The 22307-nt window shown below is 35.3% G+C and overlaps 1 protein-coding gene across 1 annotated transcript in view; it reads left to right on the forward strand.

Annotated features, from left to right (window-relative positions):
- Window positions 1-22307, forward strand: part of LRCH1 (leucine rich repeats and calponin homology domain containing 1) — a 126723-nt gene that overhangs the window by 68284 nt on the left and 36132 nt on the right. Inside the window, exons 4-14 of the mRNA XM_030468989.1 lie at window positions 2486-2591; window positions 3145-3281; window positions 4685-4812; window positions 6650-6734; window positions 10577-10682; window positions 11724-11836; window positions 15656-15723; window positions 16774-16860; window positions 19436-19525; window positions 19636-19672; window positions 20353-20466. Coding sequence (XP_030324849.1) covers window positions 2486-2591; window positions 3145-3281; window positions 4685-4812; window positions 6650-6734; window positions 10577-10682; window positions 11724-11836; window positions 15656-15723; window positions 16774-16860; window positions 19436-19525; window positions 19636-19672; window positions 20353-20466 — 1071 coding nt within the window. The remainder of the gene's footprint in view (window positions 1-2485; window positions 2592-3144; window positions 3282-4684; window positions 4813-6649; window positions 6735-10576; window positions 10683-11723; window positions 11837-15655; window positions 15724-16773; window positions 16861-19435; window positions 19526-19635; window positions 19673-20352; window positions 20467-22307) is intronic.

Below are 22307 nucleotides of genomic sequence, written 5' to 3' on the forward strand. Positions count from 1 at the left end.
TCAAGTGTGTAAATTAAAAATAGGACAGTAAGGTTTTAAAAATAAATCATCTGGAAACAGTGTGATTAATCATACTTCATGGCAATTTGAGCAAAAGATTCATTCATTAACTGGGATTTTTAATTTCCTCATCTAAAAGCTAAAATAATCTCCTGACTCTGTTTTGGCAAGGAAAGGAAGCTTTGGCAGCAGTGAAATTCCGGTATGAGAAGAAACTTTCCTGATACAGACAGCAGCACTGCCAGATCAGATTTTCCTTTAATTATAATTTTTCATTTACTAGTTTTTAGGCATAAGAGATTTACTGCAGCACTTTTGACCAGCATTAGAGCAACTGTCTTCAAAGAAATAACTTGGAATTTTTGCAATCCAAAAGCTCCCAAATACTGTATAAATCCATCATTTGAGACAGTCGAGTAGGAGTGAACATCCTAAAAGTATTCCTTTGGCTCTTCAGGAAAATTCTCCTCTTAGCTCTCATACAGTGAAGCACTGTTGCCTTCCTTTCCTTTCCTTTCCTTTCCTTTCCTTTCCTTTCCTTTCCTTTCCTTTCCTTTCCTTTCCTTTCCTTTCCTTTCCTTTCCTTTCCTTTCCTTTCCTTTCCTTTCCTTTCCTTTCCTTTCCTTTCCTTTCCTTTCCTTTCCTTTCCTTTCCTTTCCTTTCCTTTCCTTTCCTTTCCTTTCCTTTCCTTTCCTTTCCTTTCCTTTCCTTTCCTTTCCTTTCCTTTCCTTTCCTTTCCTTTCCTTTCCTTTCCTTTCCTTTCCTTTCTTTTTTTTTTTTTTTTTTTTTTTTTTTTTTTAATACAGAAATGGAAACATAGTTGGGGTGTTGCTCAGATTTCCAGGTTGCCTGTGTTGTGATCCGCTTATTATTTTATATATTGATTATGAGGATAGATCAGCCACTACCCAGAGACGACGCTTGAACTAGGAAGTAACCAGACTGTTGGATTTAAAATTAGTTACAAGAGTTTATTTCTAAAAACAGGGAAAGCCGGTTTACTGGAAACAAGGTCTTCGTATAAAGTAATCACCTTAACTTGAGAGTCGTTAAGAATAGCAAAGGGAGAAACAAAAGAGAGAAATTGTCACCATCCCTGCGACCTGGCCTCGGGCTGGGGGCTGCTCCTGGTTCTCCGGGCTGGGGGCTGCTCCTGGTTCTCCGGCGTTCGAGCCTCTGCTCTGTCTTCTCGTAGCTGGAAGCCGAGGTGCCGAGCTGGGGGGGCGTCTGGACGAAGAAGCCCCCTTTTCCGTCTTTTCCTAGGGTTTTTTTATACCCCAAAAAGAAAGAGAGTTCCCTTCATTGAAGATGACCCTGATACATACAAATCTCCAGGCTTCTTGGGATGAGTCATCTCTTATCTTTGTTTCCTGGAGTCTTGCTAGGTTTGGGCGACCTGATAAGTAACCTTTATCTCTAGGTGTCTGTCAGGCATACATTGAGGTAAACATATGGTATATTACAAGCCGGGTGAAGGAAAAAGAAAAAAACTGATTCAAGAGACATATTTATATTTTCGGTTCCACATGTATATCACAGCCTGGGATGTAAGCAGTGTTTTCAAGGTGTTATTTATTTCACCTTGAGTATAGACAGTTTAAATGACAGGTAAATGACAGTACAGACAGGTAAAAATGAGAGCTAGTACCTGAAAACTCCTGTCAGTTTAAACTGATGTAACCCAAGAGGTTGGTCTTTAGCGTGCCTTATAGCAGTGTCATGTTAGCAGCAGTGTTAAGTACAACATTTATTACAGTATATATAAACTTCTTGCTTGAAATTTTGCTTGTTATAGCCAGACACTATGCTTTCAACTCAGCTTTACAGCAGTCACAGTTATGGGAATGCTAAAATGAGTTTAGATACTCTGATATTACCTAGATTATAAAACCAGATGAATTTAGCCATCGAAGTTGCTCAGAACCAGTCTAGGCTTTCAGGGAATTCCATTTACACATATTTGTTGGATATCTGTATAGTACTAAGCAAGACTTGTCTTGCTTTATTATGTCCTCCTGTTTAGTGGGTTTTTGTTTGTGTGGGGTTTTGTTGGGTTTTTTGTTTGTTTGTTTTGTTATGTTTTTTACTCTAATTAAAAATTCCTGTAGAACAGGAACCTTTTTAAAAAAATCAAATCCACACAGTAGCAATTTTACACCACACCCATACATATTTAGTGGTTTAATCATGATACTGGGTTCTTCATATAAACAAAAAGGTAGAACATCTTAAGTAAATAGTTTTGAATGTTTCTGTAGAAATTAACTTTTTCTCCAAATAGGTATTTCCTCTGGATTTGAAGTAATGTGTAAATGTTTTCTCATGTATCTGCTTTTCCACTTGTAAGGACAGAACATAGATGATAAAATATTTTCAGGTTAATGAAATGTTGCAACACTAATAGTGAATTAGCCACAATTTTGTATCTGTATTATTGAATATTTAGGAGACAAAAGTTCATTATTTCTGTTAACTTTTGCTGTAGGATGTCAGCTGTAATGAAATCACAGCATTACCACAGCAGATAGGTCAACTGAAATCCTTAAAAGAATTGAATGTCAGAAGAAATTACCTCGAAGTTTTACCCCAAGGTAAAAAAAAAAAAAAAAAAAAAAAAAAAAAAAAGATTAAAAATATTCCTAATACCCCTATGGTAGCTTTTAAAATGTTTTTTAGTATTTTGAAATAATAATAATTTCTTTTATGTAAGTAATTATTATTAAAAAGTAGTAAATGCTTTGTGTTCAGATTTATATTATTTGATCTGCAGAATGTAACATTCAGCTGTACTCATTAAATAGTAATATGAGTTTCTTTACATTAATTATCTTTATGATTCTAAGCATCTCTAAGTTACATAAAGACTTTCCTGTGAATGCAGTATAGGAACTGTCAGCTGAATTTCAAGGACAAAAAAAAAAATCCAAATATTTATTTTAAAATTTATTGTCACTTGTATAACAATAAATCTCTCTTCATTTCCTGGTATAGAATCAGGTAAATGTTGATCCTATTCCTACACGAGTTTGTATTTGTTTGTATTTTACTGAATACAAAAGGTTTGTTCAGACATACTGTTCTATGGGAAAAATAAATACAGATATAACACCTCTCTTTTTTTTTTTTTCTTTTTGTTATTTTTAGAGCTAGTTCAGCTTCCTTTGGTAAAGTTTGACTTTTCCTGCAATAAAGTGCTTGTGATACCAATTTGTTTTAGAAAGATGGTGCAGTTACAAGTGTTACTGCTTGAGAACAATCCTTTGCAGTCTCCACCAGCACAAGTAAGTAACATCTGTCATTTAAATTGTGCCTTAATATTGTGTGGATGATAACCAATTATAGCTTATAAAATATCATCTTCTGCAGTTGAAGAAGTCTTCTGAACTTCAGTCAACTCAGTCATTAGTTGCTGATATATAAGTAAGACAAAGTATGTTATGTTCTGTGTATGGGCCTGTGCATCACTTGAACCAACATGAGTGTAGATTGGACATGTGGAAAATTTTTCACTCTTGAGGACAGTCAGACATTGGCATGGTCTCCCAGGAAAAGTGGTGGATTCCCTCACTTTGGAAAGTTTTAAGTCTCATCTCGATGGGGTGCTGAGACATCTCACATAAACAATAATATTAGAAGGGTTGGACCAGATGATCCTTGAGGTCTCTTCCAACCTAACATTCTATGATTCCATTTTGTTAGCTGCCTTTTAATTTTTGTTATTTCTATCTGCATATACAACTTGATGTTGGAATATGAACATAATTTTGAAAAACAGAACTGAGAGACTTCCTGAATAGTTTTTCTCTCTTTTACTAAGAACCCAGTTCTGGAAGGTTCTACAGTGATTTGATATTTATTAAGAAACGTGCAGATGGTCTAGAATGTAATCCATGTGAAATTAATTTTGCTTTATGGTGTAAGTTTCTAGACTGTGATACACAAAGAAATGAAACTCCTGTGCTAAACTGTGGGCCATGCTGTAAAATGGTGATAATGAATTAAAAGAACCTGTGCTTTCTGCTTAAAGACAATTTCACAGTTGACTTACTGTGCAGTAGGTTTAAACTACATCTCTGAAAGCTACAATTTTTTTAGATCATCATCTGTTGAAGTACTTGAGAGGTTTTACTACACTGGAGAAATGCTTTTTTTAACCAATGGTGATGCTGTTACCAGACTACAAACATACACAGCAAGTTGTAGGTAGCACTTGAACTAGAAATATACAGTTAAAGTAAAAAAATTCTAAAATGCATCATAAAGATGCTTGGCCACAAGTAAAAACAATGTGACTATGAGTATAAAGAACATGCTGATTCACTGAATGTCATTATTGAAATAACTTGAAAATAATTATTCAGTTTACAGTTAGTAATATGCCATATGCTATATTTTATTACAATTCTATTTGAAAAGCCCATTTGTTTTTTTTTAAGTAGAATTCATTATTTTTTTTTTCCTCTCTTATTTTCCAAGGGTATTTTGCTAGTACACACAAATTGTTTGACTGGGTAATTGAAGTAGTACTTGGAGATTTAAAACAAAGAATAAAAGCAATTTTTTTCGCCATATGTATTATGACAATATGAGCTGGTTTTCAGGGAATTTTAAACTAAATAATGTTTGAAATTATTTATTTATTTCGTTGCAGTTATAAACCTAACTTTTTTCCCTTGTCTAACAGATTTGTACAAAGGGTAAGGTGCATATATTCAAATACCTGACTGTACAGGCCTGTCAGATTAAAACAGCAGACTCACTGTATCTTAATGCCATAGAACAACAGCATTTGCCACAGCCTGTGGAAGAGAGGTATGTATGAAAATCTCACTTAGTTTTTTCATGTAACACATGTACCAACAAAGTAAAATAAATTAATTTATATCTTTAGCTTCCATAGTTTAATTTGTTTAGATACGATTTAGAGTGTACTTTTTTGACTAAAGGTTTGTTTTGCATTAGTGCATTTTATTCTAGTGAAATCCTGTAAATTTAGAACAAAATATTCTTAACAACCAGGTCTAATTAATGTTAGAAGCTCATTAGGAAAAAGCTTAGAAGTGAACCCAGACCTTAATTAAAATTTAACCTCTTGCTGGTACACTAGTGGAATATATTGAAAATAATTGAGATGGTGGTATCATTAAGTGTTGGGACTTTCCTGTAAATCTATCAACAAAAAGTTTTCATTTGTTGTGATTTATATATATATACATTTGTCATATGGGTGTTTTTAAGCTTTTTTTATTCATTCAGAAGCTTATCCGTTCAACAAAGAGATCTGTGTGAATCTTAAGATTCTCTTCAAGTAAAATGTGCCAGGTTGTTAGCAAAATGAAAGGCAAAATAAAAATCTTTAGTGTCTTACATCAAACATTGGTAATGTCATCTTGTGCCATGATTTAAGGACAGGAAGCAGATACAGAGCGGTTCCTTTCTATGAGAATCTCCATGGGTAATTGGAAACCAGTTTTTAGACAGCTTTGTTAACTTGGGAAGTGTAATATAGCACAGTAGAGAAAGCTTTCTATTTGCAAAAGTGTACTCAGTAAAAACAATGTGTTGATTTGAATAAAAAACAGACATGTTGCCTGCTAATACCCTGGGGGAAAAAAAGAACTGTTTTGGAATCTGTCAGGAAAGGTTTCAGGCAAATTGCTTTCCTTGATGTATGTTTGGGAGACTCCTTTGTGTATTTCTATAGGTTAAATGCCTAAGGTGGGAAGAATCCAGGAGGGAAGAGTTAAGTTTTCCTTTTGGGAAACACCTGCTGGTTTTCTCTTTTATTTTCTTAGGATACCAAAGAATTGACAGGAATATCATGTCCTGTATGACATTTTAGGGCAAGGGGATAGTACAGAGTAGGTAACTAACAGCCTAATGATCTATCACATAATAATTAACACATTTTTATTTTAGAGAATGTCTTCACACTTGTGAAGAAAAAGCATACCTTGGTTATGATTTCCTTGTGCAGTTTCTATACAGAATTTGAGATTAGGATTAGTCAGATACCCTATTCATGGGAAGAGTGAAAAAGGGATTTTTTTAACTTGCTGTGTGCTGAATGCCAGGATTACAGCTTTAATGATTGCAGATGAGAGGATAACAAAGCATATTGGAAAAAAAATAGGTGATGAGAATATTGAATCTAATAGTGTTCTTTAAAATGAGTAGAGGTCGTACTAGGTAAAGAAATCAGAAGAGAGAGCAGTTGCCATTATTGTAGTAGTTTTCTTAAAAAAACTAGATTTCAAAGTCTATTTTAAAACAGCAAAATAAGGTTTCTGTGTTAATAACTACTTCAAGCTGCAGGGAAATATCAGTTCATTTTTAATGCATCCGTGGTTACAATTGAATCAGTTGACGTAAGTTTGAGTTCAACTAGTTCAGCTGCTTTTCCCATGACTAAATGACTTCAGTCCTGTGCTACTTAGCTAGTAACTGTTTTAACACAGGGTACAGACAAAAGCAAGTTTTAGAGCAAGCTATTTCTGTTGCTTTTGTTAATTTTTAGGCTAAGCAGCCATTCCATCTCATCTATTTTATGATCAGCACTCTGCAAATATGTAAGCTTTAGCCATGCTAGGCTATTTTACCCTCTCCTATTAAAACTGGCTGAAATTTAATTATTATTATTCTTATTTAGCATTGATGACATCTACCCAAGTAAAAAGGACTCAGATTCAGGTGTTGGTAGTGATAATGGTGATAAACGCTTGTCAGCAACAGAGGTAAGTTGCCTGAATTTTATGTCCAGTTCCCCTTCCTTCTGCACCAATATTTTGACTGTATTTTAAGTTGGGTAAGAAAATAAATATGTTTTTAGCCATCAAAACTGTGCAACCACATCCTTGACATGAATCTTCTTCTAAGAAATGATTGAAACAAAGATGAAAGGAGATAAGAGGTTTTTTATTCTTTGTTGTTGTTGGTGTTTTTTTTGTCTGTGCACTTTCTGATGAGGCCTATGGGATACTTGCTCACAAATAGTCAGCAACCTCCCAATAGTGTGAATTGACATAATCTAGAGAAGAAGGAACAAACCCAATAGTGTGAATTGACATAATCTAGAGAAAAAGGAACAAACCAGAATCCAGATTTGCTCTTTCCAGTGAAGTGTAAATGTTTTAACAGATTATAGGTCTGACCACCTCTCAGTTCTTTATCTGGATGGATTCTTTTATTTTTTATGGATGCAAGCAATGGCAGGGGAGGTTTAGGCTGGATATTAGGAAACATTTTTTCTCTGAAAGGGTTGTCAGACATTGGAATAGTCTGCTCAGGGCAGTGGTGGGGTCACCAACTCTGGTGGTATTTAAATGGTTTGTGGACCTGGTCCTTAGAGAGATGGTTTAGTGGTGAACTTGCAGTGTTGGTCAAAGGTTGGACTGGGTGATCCTGAAGGTTTCTTCCAACCAGAGACATTATGTAATCTCTGATTGATGGCTCTTTCTGGTTGGGAATTAACAGGAGACCACTGTACCCACTCCTGGTGTTTTGTGTGGTGTCATGATTATGGCAGTTTGCTGTAGTGCAGGAACTTCAGAAACTTGACAGATTTCAGTGCACTTAGGTGCTCTGGCAGTTCAACAGTGCTCGAAATAAACCTTAAGAGCTTTTTCTGAGCTATGCTATCTGACTGAGCAAAAAGAAAGGATTGCTTGCTGAGACCACTGTTGTCCTAAGCAGTTACAGCTGTCTTCCCTAGACCTTTTTTCTAAAGGCATTGCTCAGCTGAACAAGGCATGAAATCTAGGTGGAGTAATGATAATAAGTAAATAATTTGCAGTGTCTTTTAGGAAGCTTGCTCATTAGTTTTGGGTCCATACACATAGAAAGGAGTACTTAATGGAGTGAAAAATTTAGGTGCTTCTATCTGACTGGTTGGTAGGGTCATTACAGGGTCAGTTCTTCTGAACTGTACTCACCTTGGACATTTCAAGTGACAGATACCAGTGGTGTGGCTGTAAAATTGATCACAGCTACTTGAAGGCAAATTCTGCATTAATGTAGTATACTCATGTATACCTCATCTTTCTGGAACAGTGTGGCATTTTCATTCATTTTCCACATCCCTTTGGCCTTATTTTGTTTTAGTTAAAATTCATTAGAACAACCAGGTACATGTTAAGATCCAGATGGTGTCCCTGCTGTGTTACCCTTAACAATGACGCATGAGTACCAGCAAGAATGTATATCAGGATTCTTTCAGAATGCATCATCTGAATTCCGTGTTGGAGTAATGTGAGGTATTTTTGACTCTTATAGATTTATTGTTATCTTCTTGCCAACTGAATAAAGATAAAACTGTGGACAAAGGAAGGAGATACAGTATTTCACCTATGAAGGAGCAGTACTTTTGTGTTACTGAAAGCTGGATTTGATAGCTTTTTTATTTCACAGAATCATAGAATCAGCCAGGTTGGAAAGGACATCTGAGATCATGAGATCATGGCACCAAGTGCCACATCCAGTCTCTTTTTAAAAGCCTTCAGGGATGGAGAATCCACCACTTCCCTGGGCAGGCCATTCCAATGCCTGAATTGGGAATGAGACTGAATTTCATAGTATGCTGGCAGGAAACACCTGGAAAATCAATTTCAAAATTCTGTAGGCCCTGAAAATGAAGCATAGCCTGTTCAAGCAGTGATTTTGTTTACAGATAGAATGGCCTGTGGCTTTTTTACACCAGCAATCCAAAATGTTTTCCTAAAAGCTATGTGTGTTACTCTGCTGAGAAAAAAAATAATCTTTCCTATTACCATTGAGAAGTTGTAGTAATGCATATAGAAACATCTGTTGTAAATTTTTTAAAAGAGAACATGAGTCTTTGAAATAGAACAACTGTATTTAATGCTTAAAAGTCACATGAGTTACAACCTGAAAGAAAGAGAAGGGAATTCACTGTTATATTAGTTGTCTGAATGGATTTAAATTGTGCTTGTTTGGTTTTTTTAAGTTGTTGGATTGTCACTGTTTCAAGTCTAGAAGAAGTTTAATGAGTTTTGTGTTACGAATATTGAGTGTGGTTTGTTTATTTTCTGTTTGAGATCCCAATTTATTTTTAAAATATTCTTCTTAAAAACATTGACAGATAGGAACAGTACTGCAGTGTTAATTCACTTATTAAAAGTTTCATCATTTGTATATAGCTTTATCAAGTCCCTGAATATTCTTTTGATTTTTTACTTTTTCAGCAGAATACATCCAGTGAATTCATAGAGTTAATAACATACAGTTTAAGCACATACTTATGTAACATACAGTTATAAGCACATTTATGATGGTCAACTTTTACAGAGTGTGTTAAGTACATGGTAGTTTTGGCAAGTAGGAATAACCACGTGTATATTTTATACATTTTTTTTTTAAAGCAAAGCAGATTTGCTTCATTGTTTATGACATAGCTTCAGGATTTAAAAAAAACATTTTCCACATGGATATGAACATATAAAGGTAGCAAGAATGGCATAATTTTACTAGAAGCTGGTGACTATGGAACTAATTGTCTGTATGTAATAATCTTTGATAATATTGCACATCTTGTGTTCCAGTCATATCAGCCCAGATCAGATCATGGGCTGACCTGATAAACAGAGAAGTAAATTCCTTTAAAAATATTCTTAGAATTCAGAGCAAACTATTATACTTGTATTACAGCAGTTATAATTACAAGATATATGTGTATATATATATATGTATATATAGCCACAAAGTAGTGAGTTACAAGAAACACAGAGCATCTAAAGAATGAGCGGGATCACTGGGTTTGTTGGGAAATAGATTTGCAAAGCTCTTAGGGATTGTTTTAGTGGTGAGCTCTCTATCTCTGAATGAAAGAGTATACTTGGCATCTCCTGGAAACTGTGTTTTTCATAGGATCAAGTAGATTGAAAAGGACCTTTCAGATTATCAAGTCCAACCATCAGCTGAACACTACCAAGTCCACCAGTTAACCATGTCCCTGAGCACCACATCTCGGTATCTTTTAAACACCTTCAGGGATGGTGACTCTACCACTTCCCTTGGCACCTTGTTCCAGTGCCTAACAACCCTTTTGGTGAAGAAATTTTTCACGATACCCAATCTAACACCTACACACACACACACACAGACCCCAACACAAATTGAGGCCATTCCATCTTGTTCTGTTAGTTTTAATTTGGGAGGAGACACCAACCCCCACCTTGTGACAGTGCCCTTTCAGATAGTTGGAGAAAGCCATAAGGTCTCTCCTGAGACTTCTACAGACTAAACAACCTCAGCTGTTCCTTGTAAGTTTTCCAGACCCTCCACCAGCTTGGTTGCCCTACTTTGAATGTACTCCAGCAACTCAGTGTCCAAACTACTCTAGTAGTTTGGGGCCCAAAACTACTCTACTACAGCAGTTTCTGTAGTAGAGGATGTATGCAGCATGACTGCAGCTTCCTACAGCAGGATTTGCTCCTGTTTGATGCTCTGGTATCCTCTCCCACATTAGTTTGCCCCTTGTTAGTGAGCACTCTTCTTAATGCAGATGTTTTCATTGGTCATGATTTAAGCTGAGACAAGTGTTTCTCTTCTTTCTTGTCAGCCATCTGATGAAGATACTCTCAGTTTTAATCTTCCAATGTCGGACATTGTGGAAGAAGATCAGGTTGTAAAAGAAGATTCAGGTCACCATGCCAACTCAAGGAAAGGTTGGAATGTAAAAAAAGTGGAAGTTAAAAACAGGGAAATTCTGTCATTTATCTATAAGGATAAATTCAGTTTGCAAAAGTCACAGCCCAACAAGCTTCAACCTTATACAAAAGCAGAGCCCTTTTTTGTAGTTCAATTTCACGCATATATAAGGCTTTGTTATTCAAAGTCAGCATTTCCCCTGGAAAGACACATCTATTCAGATTTTGAGAGAAAGTGTAATTTTATCAACTTTTTATTAAAGTAGCAGTTTTCTAAATTGTCTTCATCCTGATAAGCAATTTTTCTCCAGGGTCTCCACATACTAATAATAAATGGCAGGATGAACTCAGTGGGTTGCTTGTAGAAACCACATAAATAGATCTGCCTTTTCCCAGTGTTATATATTAGATTAAACGAATGTCACTTGAGATACTCATCAGAATTTAGTAAAATTCTAAGTGTTAGTAAAGCATCACATCCTACCTAGGGTGTTTATTAGCACAATGGAGAGGGTATGCTATAGGATCAGACCACTTCAAGCAGAGAAGAAAATCATTCCTGCCTCTTACCCCAGGAAGTAGTATTTGTAAGCAGGGGTTCTGCATAGACTCTGAATCTTTTGGTTTGACTTCTGCTGAGAGTTTGAGTGTTTTTTGTGGTACAGTAACTCTGAAGTTGCATTAAACTGCAAGTCACTGGCTGAAACATCTGAGTGTCTTAAAGTATTCTGTAGCTGTCCAGCTGTGTTCTTGTACTGGCACTGGCCAGTAAAAGATATATTTGGTGTTGTTCAAAACTTGCTCCATGAATGCCTGGTGTGGTGCTTCTGATCTACAAGTGTCTGAGCCCAAGGTATTGATTTATTACAACTTTGAAATTAATTGGCACCATTCCTTGGATTGCAAAATTCTTAACTTGTTTGAGCTTTTTAATATGCTTTGAATTTCAACTGTGCTTTTTTTTTTGGACTCTGTAATTGAATACACTTAGATTGCCTTGAGCAACAAACATTGAGCAGAACCAGAAATCATTCTTCTTTTTTTTACCATTGTTACCAGTAGAATTCCATCAAGGATCTTCTCACTTGATCGTCAGTGATAAGTCAAGAGAAACTGCAAACCAGTTTGATGACTCAGATACTCTTACTACTGAATTTATGAGTTACATTAAGGCAAGTTTGTGACAATATTAAATGGGGGGGGGGAGATCTTCACTATTTCCATAAGCATAGAGCAAGCAAGAATGACAAAACGCAAACATTGTAATGAATAAGAGATTTCTATTGTTACTATAATGAAAAATACAGAATACAAAAATAAACAGGTTTAAAGTTATTGTAATTAACCTAGAATGTAAATTTTAACTGTAAGTCATTTTTCTAATATAAAGTTATCCTTTAATTATGTTTAAGGCTTTTTGGCAGATGCATTCTATACCATTTTGCTTTATATTTTGAATTGAACAGTTTTTTCATTTTTTATATTAGTAAAATGCAAAACAACTTTCAGAGTTAGCTGTGGTGGCTAAAGTTATGAAATTATGTTGTGGTATTAAAACACTTCTTAAGTATTTTAAGAAGTGGAAATTGGGACATCTTTCAAGAGGTCCTTTTACCTCTTACAAGATTTGGCAGCTTCCTTGATGGATTTTGGGAGCATACCCCAACTCTATTGTGAACTTTGTAGCTGATAGGAAATTTCATTTGAATAATTGTGTATATATTTGTGTATATAACAAAACATATATGTGTGTTTATATGCTGAAATATGTAAGAAAACTCAAGTTAGCCACAAGTTGAGACTTCAAGATTAATACCCATCAGTCTTTTTTTAAAAAAAAAAAAAAAAAAAAAAAAAGTTCTAGATGCCACTTTAGTTTCCTCAAGATGTTCATTATTGAATACTGGTGTTCTGGATTGCTGGTTACATGTCATAAGTAGTTGCTAAATCCATTTTATCTTTCTGTCATGATTAATGAATACTTGATTATCAGTCACGTGTTGTCTTCCTAGCCTGAGGCTTCTTGTCAGGGAACTATCAAATGTGTTTTCTTTTTGAACTGTTTTTCGTAACGAGTGTCCATTTAGACAAAAAAGCACAAAGGACCATTTTCTGTTTAAAGTTGTATTTTCTCCACTTTTATTGTCATTTACAATTTTTTTTTCTATTTGTAGCATTAGGTTTAGTGGAGTATGTGTAGACATGTGGTGAAAGCTGCAATCGAACTGAACTATGAATCATTAGTGATTGCTGTTGTGTGGTAACTTCTGAAATTAATTTGCTTTATTATAGCATGAGAATTGCCTAATGAATTGATAAAATAAGTGTAGTTAGGCTGAGCAGCTTTTAAACGATCCTTAGAGAAATGTTGAGTAAGTGAGATATTTTGCATGAGAATTTATTTTCTGGATACTTTTGCTAGGTCCCTTTTAATGCAGATATTTGAGAAATGGTAGCATTTTTAGCATTCCTGTGAATGTGATGTCTCAGTTTACAAGCCAGGAAGGATTAAGTAATATGGATATTTTTAGACTAATTTTCTGATTCTGTGGAGATTCTTAAGGGATGGAGAGAGGAATTGTAGCAATTCCATCTTCCATCCCTTGCAGGAAAAATATGCTGGGAACTAAAAGTGGAAAGAGAAAAGATGTAGCTTTTCAGCCTTTTGGAAACAGACTTGTGGTTCTGCAAAAGTTCTCTTTATTTGAGCAGCTTTTCTCTAGCAACAAAACTCTAGCAGATCACCTTGATCTAGTTGCAGAGGCTCTGAGGTGGCAGGCACAGAGGACTTATATTTAAACAAAGAGGAAAAAAACAACCCCAAACAACACTTTTCATAGTTGCTGAAGATGTAGTTACCAGAAAACTTTATTTTTTAAACATATTTTATGTTAGTTTTTGTTATTTACAAATACAAATGTGAATTCTGTAGTATTTAAAATAACAATAGTGTATTCTCTAAAACTTGATTATTAGGAAGAATTACAGTTGTTAGAAGTTAAGGACCCTACAGGTTATCTTATATTGCTGGTTTTTTTGTGACTTCTGTCTTATTTCTAGGTAGCTAAAACATTAACAAATGATGGTAGATTTCCTGGCTACAAATTTTCAGCAAGTTCATGCATTTTAGGTGAATGAACTAGGCAGAAGGGGATAGAATACTTTCATCCTCCTCTGACAAAGGAATACACACATCTCAAAGCAGATTATACATTATATTATCTGTATGCTTCGTATTTCCAGTCCTTTTTCTTCTCACTTCACCACAGATTTTTTAGTAGTTAATGTTATAACAGTTGAGATCAGCAGCTGGTGACTGAACAGGCAGTAGTTCAGAGGACTGGAGAAGAGTGGGTTTGTTCAGCCTTGAATAGAGAAGGTTTAAGGAGGATCTAATTACAATGTTCCAGTACTTAAAGGGGGAGGCTACAAAGAAGATGGATGCTCCCTGTTTGAAAGGAATCACATGGACAAGGGGCAGTGGGCTCAGGTTGCTCCTGAGGAAGATTGAACACAAGAGGAAAAATTTTCACTCTGAGGACAGTCAGACATTGGAATGGTCTCCCAGGGGAAGTGGTGGATTCCCCAACTTAGGAAAGTTTTAAGTCTCAGCTTGACGGGGTGCTGGGACATCTCACAGAAACAATAATATTAGAAGGATATGGACCAAATGATCCTTGAGGTGCCTTCCAACCTGACATTCTGTGATACATCTATTTTATTCTTAGGATTTTTAACTCAGGGCATTTTCCTTCTTGTTCAGATTTCTGAGACTTTTCTTTATATTTAGTCATGTACTAGAATACCTTTTGGGACAGTATGGAGGGGTCATCTAAAATTAAAATCTGGTTAACCAAACCAAACATAAAATCAGTACAGCTTGCAGTGCAAAGGAAAAGCTTAAGGTTGGAGGATTTTGTAATTTTTCAAAAGTTAGTCCCAATTTATATACCTTTATTTATCTTATTTATTATGCCCAGAGACTGAGGGTCACCTTGGAGAATAAGTGCTGCATTTTTGTCATGTTATGAAATACGCCCTTCTTACAGGAAAAATCACATTTCATTCCAGTAAGGAAAAGACAAAGAAAAAAGAATAGCTTCATTCATCCTACTGGGGAATGAGCCATCTTTGGGGAATATTTAGAGAGGCTGGTGCACTCTTCAGAGACACATCTGGCAGAATTGGGTAGCTTTTATTGGTACGGGGTGATGCAACTGATGTACCAAACACATGACACAAAAGAGGATAAGCCTCTCTGTTCTCTGCTTTTCATTCTCTACTGGTACAAATGCACACCAGTTCAGAGAGCTTCTGTCTTTACTGGCAGCTGAACTACTTTAATGTCTCAGCCTCTCTGAGATGAAAGAGAAAATTGCAAAGCACCAAATGGTCAGATTTCCTAAAGAAGTAGCAATTCACTGTTATAGGTAGGACAGTGGGGGCTCTAATTTATGCCTAAATGGAATCCAAAATAACTGGCTGACTGTAGTGAATTGTTTTTAAATTGCTTTTAAAAATAGTTATACATGGCTGTTAAAACTGTGAAGTAGGAGTCCTGTCATGAAGTACTTCATTGCTCATGTTTGTGTATTTGGAATTTGCTTGCTTTGTAAACAAATCTATCTTTGGGAGGAGAGCAAATGAGATGAGGGTTCTGGTTGTGCTTTTCTGTACCATTGTTTGCATACATCAGAAAGGCACAAATGAAATCTGGGACGTAAGAATTCTCATGCTGCTTGACTTTGTTTTTAGAGTAAAAGGAGGGTAAAGGGCTGTTGACCTCAATAAAATCTGAACAGTGAATAGAAGATCTTGTAATTAGTATCTTAAAAAGGGGTAGAATGAGGAGTGGAGCAGAAGTGTTGGATCGCTTCAACTAGCCAGCTAAACTGTTACATAAATTAGGTCAGTGCTGAGTCTGAAAGCAAAATTTATCTGCCTACTTTCTTGTGAAGTTCAGCTCTCAATATCACTTTGTCCACTTACAGAGCAGAGCAGCAGAGTGTGATGAACTATTGAGAATAGAAGAGGACACACAATGGCAAACAGACGAACTGTAAGTATTTTTTTATGTCTCTATAAATAATTACCCGTGTCATTTAATTAGATTGACCAGAATGGGCATTTTCTTATCAGTTAATAATTTTGCAGACTTGGACGCATGACAGAAGTGCACGGCCTTGCACTTTGTGTGTACTTAATGTTTTATGCATTACTGTGGAGTAAAGCAGATCTTACATAGCAATTAATTAATGCTGTAATGCTGCACAAGCAATAATGATATAATTTTTTTTTTACCTATATAGAATACCAGCTTTTCAATTAGGTATTTTGATACTTAGTCTGTTAACAGCACTGGTAAAAAAAGATTTTATAGAAACTTGTAAGATCTAAATTTTAAAAATTGGAAAAAAGTCCCTTGGCCTTATTTCTTCTGTCACAATTTTAACCCTGAAACAGTCACTTATTCAGAGACATGAATTGAAGAGCAGAGCAAGTGAATATCAGTTGGTGTGAGGGTGTATAAGAGGAGATTGAGTGTGATAGTCTACTCTGAAGCTGTCACTATTCTGAGCAGAAATTGGAGAAAAGAATAAGTACTTTCTGAAAAAGCCTTATTGGCAGAACAGGTGACTTTAAGAAACAGGTGTGTTTCTAAACCCCCAAAACAACCACAAATATTGAAAAGCAAAAGAAAACATTCTGGCCCATTAAAAGATAGTTGTATTTAGTATTTGTGTTAAAAAATGTATGGGATCAGTGCAGTTAATGAGTCAAATATTGATAAATACGATTTTAATTTTAGAAATCAGTTTTACTGATTTACTACATTTACTACATTTACTAAGATGTAGTTCACCACATATGTTTATGTATGTATTTGTTGGGTTGGGGAGCTTTGTTAAGGACAAAGTGCTGAAGAATTTGTTTTAGAGGAACCTGCCTATAAATTCAGCACTTTCTACTGCACACAGAGGCTGGTTTTTTTTTTCCCTCTATAGTATTTGCATGCCAGTTGGAAGATACAGCTCACATGGTGAAATTCAGACAACCCTTTATAACTGCTGTTGTAACTCTTTTCTGAATATTTTGTCTTCTGTTACAGAATAAATTTATCAGAAGAGCAAACTATTGATATAGCAATGATAGAACAACTAAGAGAAGCAGTAGATTTATTACAAGATCCCAACAGGTATGCTTACAGTAGCTGGTGTCTTAATGTCACGTATTTAAATTTTTTGTGAATGGCTTTGGTGTGGTGTTCTTTAAATGGAAAACTCTCTGGAGTTGTGAGGAGCTTTGTTAGCCTACTGATGGTTTTCAGAAACTTAAGAAGGAAACTTGCATTGTCTCTCTGGGTATCTAGGCAGCAGATCAGGAAGGATTTCAGATTTGAAAGAAACCTGTATTTGGAGATGGAGACATCTCTTAACTATTTATCTTATGTACACTGTTGTGACTTTCTGAAGTTTTCTCTAGGATGGTCACATTTCTTCTAGCAACTACAAACTACTTAATACTTGGTGTATTTTGTGGGAATTGGAGAAAGTCTTCAAGCCCAGCTTCATCCCACTTCAGTGGTTTTACAATTTAGGTGCCTCTTTTAACTGGCCAGTCAGATGCAATGACTCTGGATCTGTGAAGAAACAAAGGAATAAATATTTAAAATAAATGTTTGTCTTATTGAAAAGGACTGACAAAAGTGGTATAGGGAGTTCTGTCCAGATGCTTGCTATTGCTTTTCTTTGTGTAACCACCTTCAGAAATGGATTACAGAAATGGATTAATTTCAAAACTAGGTAACTGGTTTTTATTCATTACTTCTATAAGGTAGCTGGTATAGAGCTTAATTTGTCTGAAGGCTGGGAACATCCTTGTTGCTTCCAGCCTAAAGTGTCCTAGTTTTTCCTTCTTACCTTGGCTAGGTCACTATAACCTTGTGGTCCTGAGACTACGTTGTTCTTTAGTTTAACTGTGTATTTTGATACCACTGGCCAACCCTTGTACTTTCTAGGAGAGAAATGCAAATGCCCTCCTGTTGGTACTTCTAGACAGACAATTATCTGGCTTTATCTTGAATCACATAAGGAGTATTTGGAATTCTTCAATCGTAGACTAATACTTGAATCACAAGTAATTTTGCTTAAGAAAAAGTCATACAAATTAGTTCATAGTTCCCATGAGACAGTATATCATTGCTTCTTCACCTCATATCAGCCTTATTACTTTGTAGAAGAAGTGTTAAAATAAAAAAAGGGAAAAGTCTGGTGTGGAAAAAAGCTCCATTAAAAATTACCCAGTTGTTAGGAATTATGTAATTTTGTTTTTTGTCAAATATTGCTCCAATAGTTCCTACATACTTCGGTTTTCCTAAGAAATCAAAAATAGCAATAAAATGCAGAAAATTAAGCTGTTTCTCCATGTACATTGTTAGTAACAGTTTAATAAATTTGAAGTGTGTCTTTTAAAAATGGCTAATCACGTGAAGAATGTTTGTGGTTTTCTACTGTTTTGGGCTTTTTTACATAGGGGTTTTTGTGTCTGCATTTCCTTTTTCTAACCTTAAAATATGAGTGTTTATTTTTAAATTACTAAGCTCTACATGAGCTCTTCAGTGTTTGCTCCTGTATGTTAACATACAGGGTTACTCATCAAGATATACCTGGGTGCCTAATGATACTGTAGACTTTCAATCCTCTGGATCATGGGTTGCTTTTTTAATTACTGGATTACATGGCAGTTCATCATATGCATGCATTATATGGAACAGTGTGAGAAAATGTTGGTTTCTACACTGAATGTTTTTTGTGTCTTTATCCAGATCCAAAAAGGAATTTAAAAGTGTCCATTCTATGAGGCGCATTCCATTCAGTTTAAGATGCTCAAAAGCCTTCGTGTGCTTTTAACTTAAACCCAGAGCATGTCCTTTGTGCATCTGTATAACTATAATCACATAGTCAGGGTAACCTAGTTGAAATAAGTGACTCTAGCCAGAACTATACTTATCTCACAGTGAAGTGAGATAAGAAGTTAGAGAAACAGCTGTAGGGGCTGGAACAGTCAGTGATGCTGACACCTGATGTGCACTGGCAAGAGTTCAGTGTAGACCATACCAATCAGAGCTATTTCTGCTAACAGATATGGCTCTTAAGCTTTTAAAATGCTTCTCCAGTTACTGTTGTCCCACTGTTCTTTCTGCAGAGTTTCAAATCTACATGCCACATGTGCACACAAGCAGCGTTTTACTTCTGGAAAGGAAAAATATTTTAGACTCAAGCTTTTTCAGTATTTTCAGTTGTTTGTATATCAGATTCCAGCACTTCCTTTCCCATATTCATGCTTTTAGATCATTGTTTGTTCTAAATTTATTGTTACACTGGTTTGTTTACACCCACTGTGAATTAAATTTGGATCTCTTAAGCAGGCTGTGGCTTCTGTTTGAACACAGGGGGCTAGAAGCTGGATATAGAAGTCTACAGTCTTCTAGATAATGGCATTGTTATTGGTAGTAAACAGGATGTTTTGGTTTGATACAACCATTGCTCAGGGTGACATTTTGCAGAAGGCATTAATGTTGCTTTGACTGAGCTGATGATAGTGAAACATCAGGAGGCATTTCAAAGAAAGTTGAGGTAGTACTGAGCAGGTTAGGACCATGACTGTAAAATTATTTCTTATATCCATTTGTTTGAATTTAAATACTTGAATGGAATGGTTGGTTACCAAAGCTATACCCCAGTGCAATGTTTTTATTTCAAACCTTGCAGATTAAGCATGGATATTTCAGAGAGCAGTGGTGTGAATCTGTATCCCATGGAACCCGCAACAGCTTTAGAGTTTCAGGAGTCTACAGTAAAGTGTGTTTATCTACCTTTCTTAGAAAACAGTAATGCATTTGTTAGATTCATCACAATCAAGTTTCTACACAATGAATTACATGTTTGCATTTGTTTATCTTTATACATAGCGGTCAAATACAGATGGAGATGTCTTCCCTTGGTCAGGTACGTTGAGTATATTATTACAAAATACTGGGGGGGAACATGACAGGAAATGAGCCAATAATTTATTCAATTATTAATTTACCAAGTAGAGAAGGGAAAGATTTAGTAGGTTGGAAGGCAAAACTAGATCTTCTTTAGCATCTTTATGGAACTGGGATTTTTTGGGGGTGTTTTTTGTTTGTTGTTTTGGTTTTTAATTTTTTTTTTATTTTTATATAAAAAATTTCCTCTGTGAATCAGTGTTTTTTTCATCTTTTCATTCTTTTTTCCCCTTGTGCATCTTTCAGCTAAGTGTACTTACTCTGCCATCCCTGGTGCAGGAAGATTTATTCAGGATAGCCCAAAAATATTTTTGTAAATGAAAAATTTCCCAAAACACTGTCAGTATAGCTAGAGAGACTATATAAGTATGATTTGGAGTTCTGCTGTGTAATAAATGCTGCTTATTATTTGATCTCTCTCTCCTGACTGGTGAAGTGGTTTTCTTTGACGTACTTTGTTTAGATTTACATTATCTACCTGATAGCACTGGAACTGCAAGTATTTATAGTCTGCTTACTTTGTTCATTTTTCATCACAGGAGTAGTAAGAAATACTTCTGAGATGGAAAATTTTACAAAAAAAGGTAGAGTTCTGTTTCCAGTGATACACAGTCTAAAGAGTTGTTGTTTATCTTACAGAGAGAAAATGCTGAAGAGGAGCTAGAATTTCAGAGGAGGAGGGAGCTGATTATGGAGAAAGCAAAGCCTGAAGTGAGAACTTGTGAACAGGGTGAAAAATGGTCATTGAGTCAGGTATGGAGGTGTCTAGATCCAAGAAGTGTGGAAGCATTTGGAATAGATCATTGCATTCTATCAATTTGTGTGTTAATAGTGGGTTTAAGCCCACTGGAGTTTCTTTTACCTTTTTTGCTTTAGCATGAATCTCAAACTTTGGCTGTAAATGTGAAGTTAATTAAGACATACCTGATACATTGAAATGAATAGATATTTTTTTATTCCAATAAACACTATAATAACTGCTTTCCCCCGGAAAACATAAGTGACCTCAAAGTTAGGTCTTAAATGAAATGAAACACCTGATTTCCCCCCTCCCCTCCCCCCCCAACCCCAGATACTCTTGCAATACAAGCTGCTAAGTTTTTCTGAACAGCAGTATTTTTCATGTGTCTATTATTATGAACAGACTAAATACAGGATTTTTTGTGCATTGCAATGATCCATAAGTGAAGAACTATGAAAAAATCTACTTAATTTATTTCGTTTTTATATTAATACTACATAACTTGCTTGTATAGGGATTTTTGTGACTGCTCTTGCTAGAAGATTCTGAAAAAAAAATTACAAATTGTTTAACAGATAATGCAAATTCATTGTCAAAATGAATGTAGTCTCTGTATTTTGATGACCTGTTAAACAAGGCCACTGCTGATTCATTTTTAAGAACCTTTTAAAAATAAGAAATGAATCTTCCTAAACAGTAGTAGAGGGCCTGATCTGCACTGTGATATGCAGCTGAAAGCAGTAGGCATGTTCCATGAAATGGAAACTCATCTTGCAAGAGCAAGTTTTTAACAGTGCTACATTCTGTGTAGTACAGTGAGCACTTGTGTTACTCCTTGTGCTACTGAATTAGTTCAATTTAGCATAAATTAAAAATTCTGACTAATAGCCTGCATGTTGTGGAAGAGATGAGACCTGCAACATGGGCACAACCAGCAGGTCTGTCTCAGGAACACGAGCCCTGAGCACAGGAGTGCTCAGGTGTGCAAGTCCCCAGGTAGAACAGGCTGGGATCAGATGAGTGAGATTTCTTTCTGTTTATGGTCAGTAATACAGTGGTTGAGGTAATATTATGAAAGATTTCTAAAGCTGAATTATCTTATTTTTTTGAAGCTTGAAAAGTAACCAAGAAAGGTCACGAAGTAAAATGAGGGTGTAACTCTCCTTCCCGCCTTGCTGGTTTTTGGAAAGCTCCGTAGCTGTTGAGACCAAGTGTTCCAAGTGCTGTTTTTTTATTTTTTCTTTCAGTTTTTTTATTCATTAAAAGCAGTGGCCCCAAGGGAATTATTTTCAATTGAATTATAATTTGTTTTCACTTATTCCAGCTGTGTTCCTGCTGACTGAGTTATGACTGATGCAGAATTAATGAATGTATTTCCTATTAATTAACATGATTTACATGTTCCAAATTTAACTATAGCAGAAGCAATAACAAAAGGTATGTTATATAGGATTTTAAAGTGAATCACTTATGGAATATTATATCTTCAAATTTATATTAAATTATATTTACATATTAAACTCTTGGTGATAGTTTAATTACAAAATCTGTGACAAAAAATTGAATACTGCTTTTGAACCAATAAATTTTAAAATCTTGTAAATGCAGCTATAATCACTTAAGAGTAAAACTAAGAAATAGAGGTAAAATCTGTGTAAGTAATTTCCACAAGATTTAAATTTTTTAAAAAAACTGTTGTTTGACTAGCAATAAAAAATTACCAATGAAAAATAATTATTTCAATGAAAGGAAAAAATTCTTGAGTGCTAATATATATGAGCATCATGAGTAAAATAGCCTGTTTGTATCACTAATGTAGTTGCTGAAATGTTGTGCCTTTTTGTTGTGTTTT

The sequence above is a fragment of the Calypte anna genome, chromosome 1 (genome assembly GCF_003957555.1).
Source record: "Calypte anna isolate BGI_N300 chromosome 1, bCalAnn1_v1.p, whole genome shotgun sequence".
Classification (NCBI taxonomy): domain Eukaryota; kingdom Metazoa; phylum Chordata; class Aves; order Apodiformes; family Trochilidae; genus Calypte; species Calypte anna.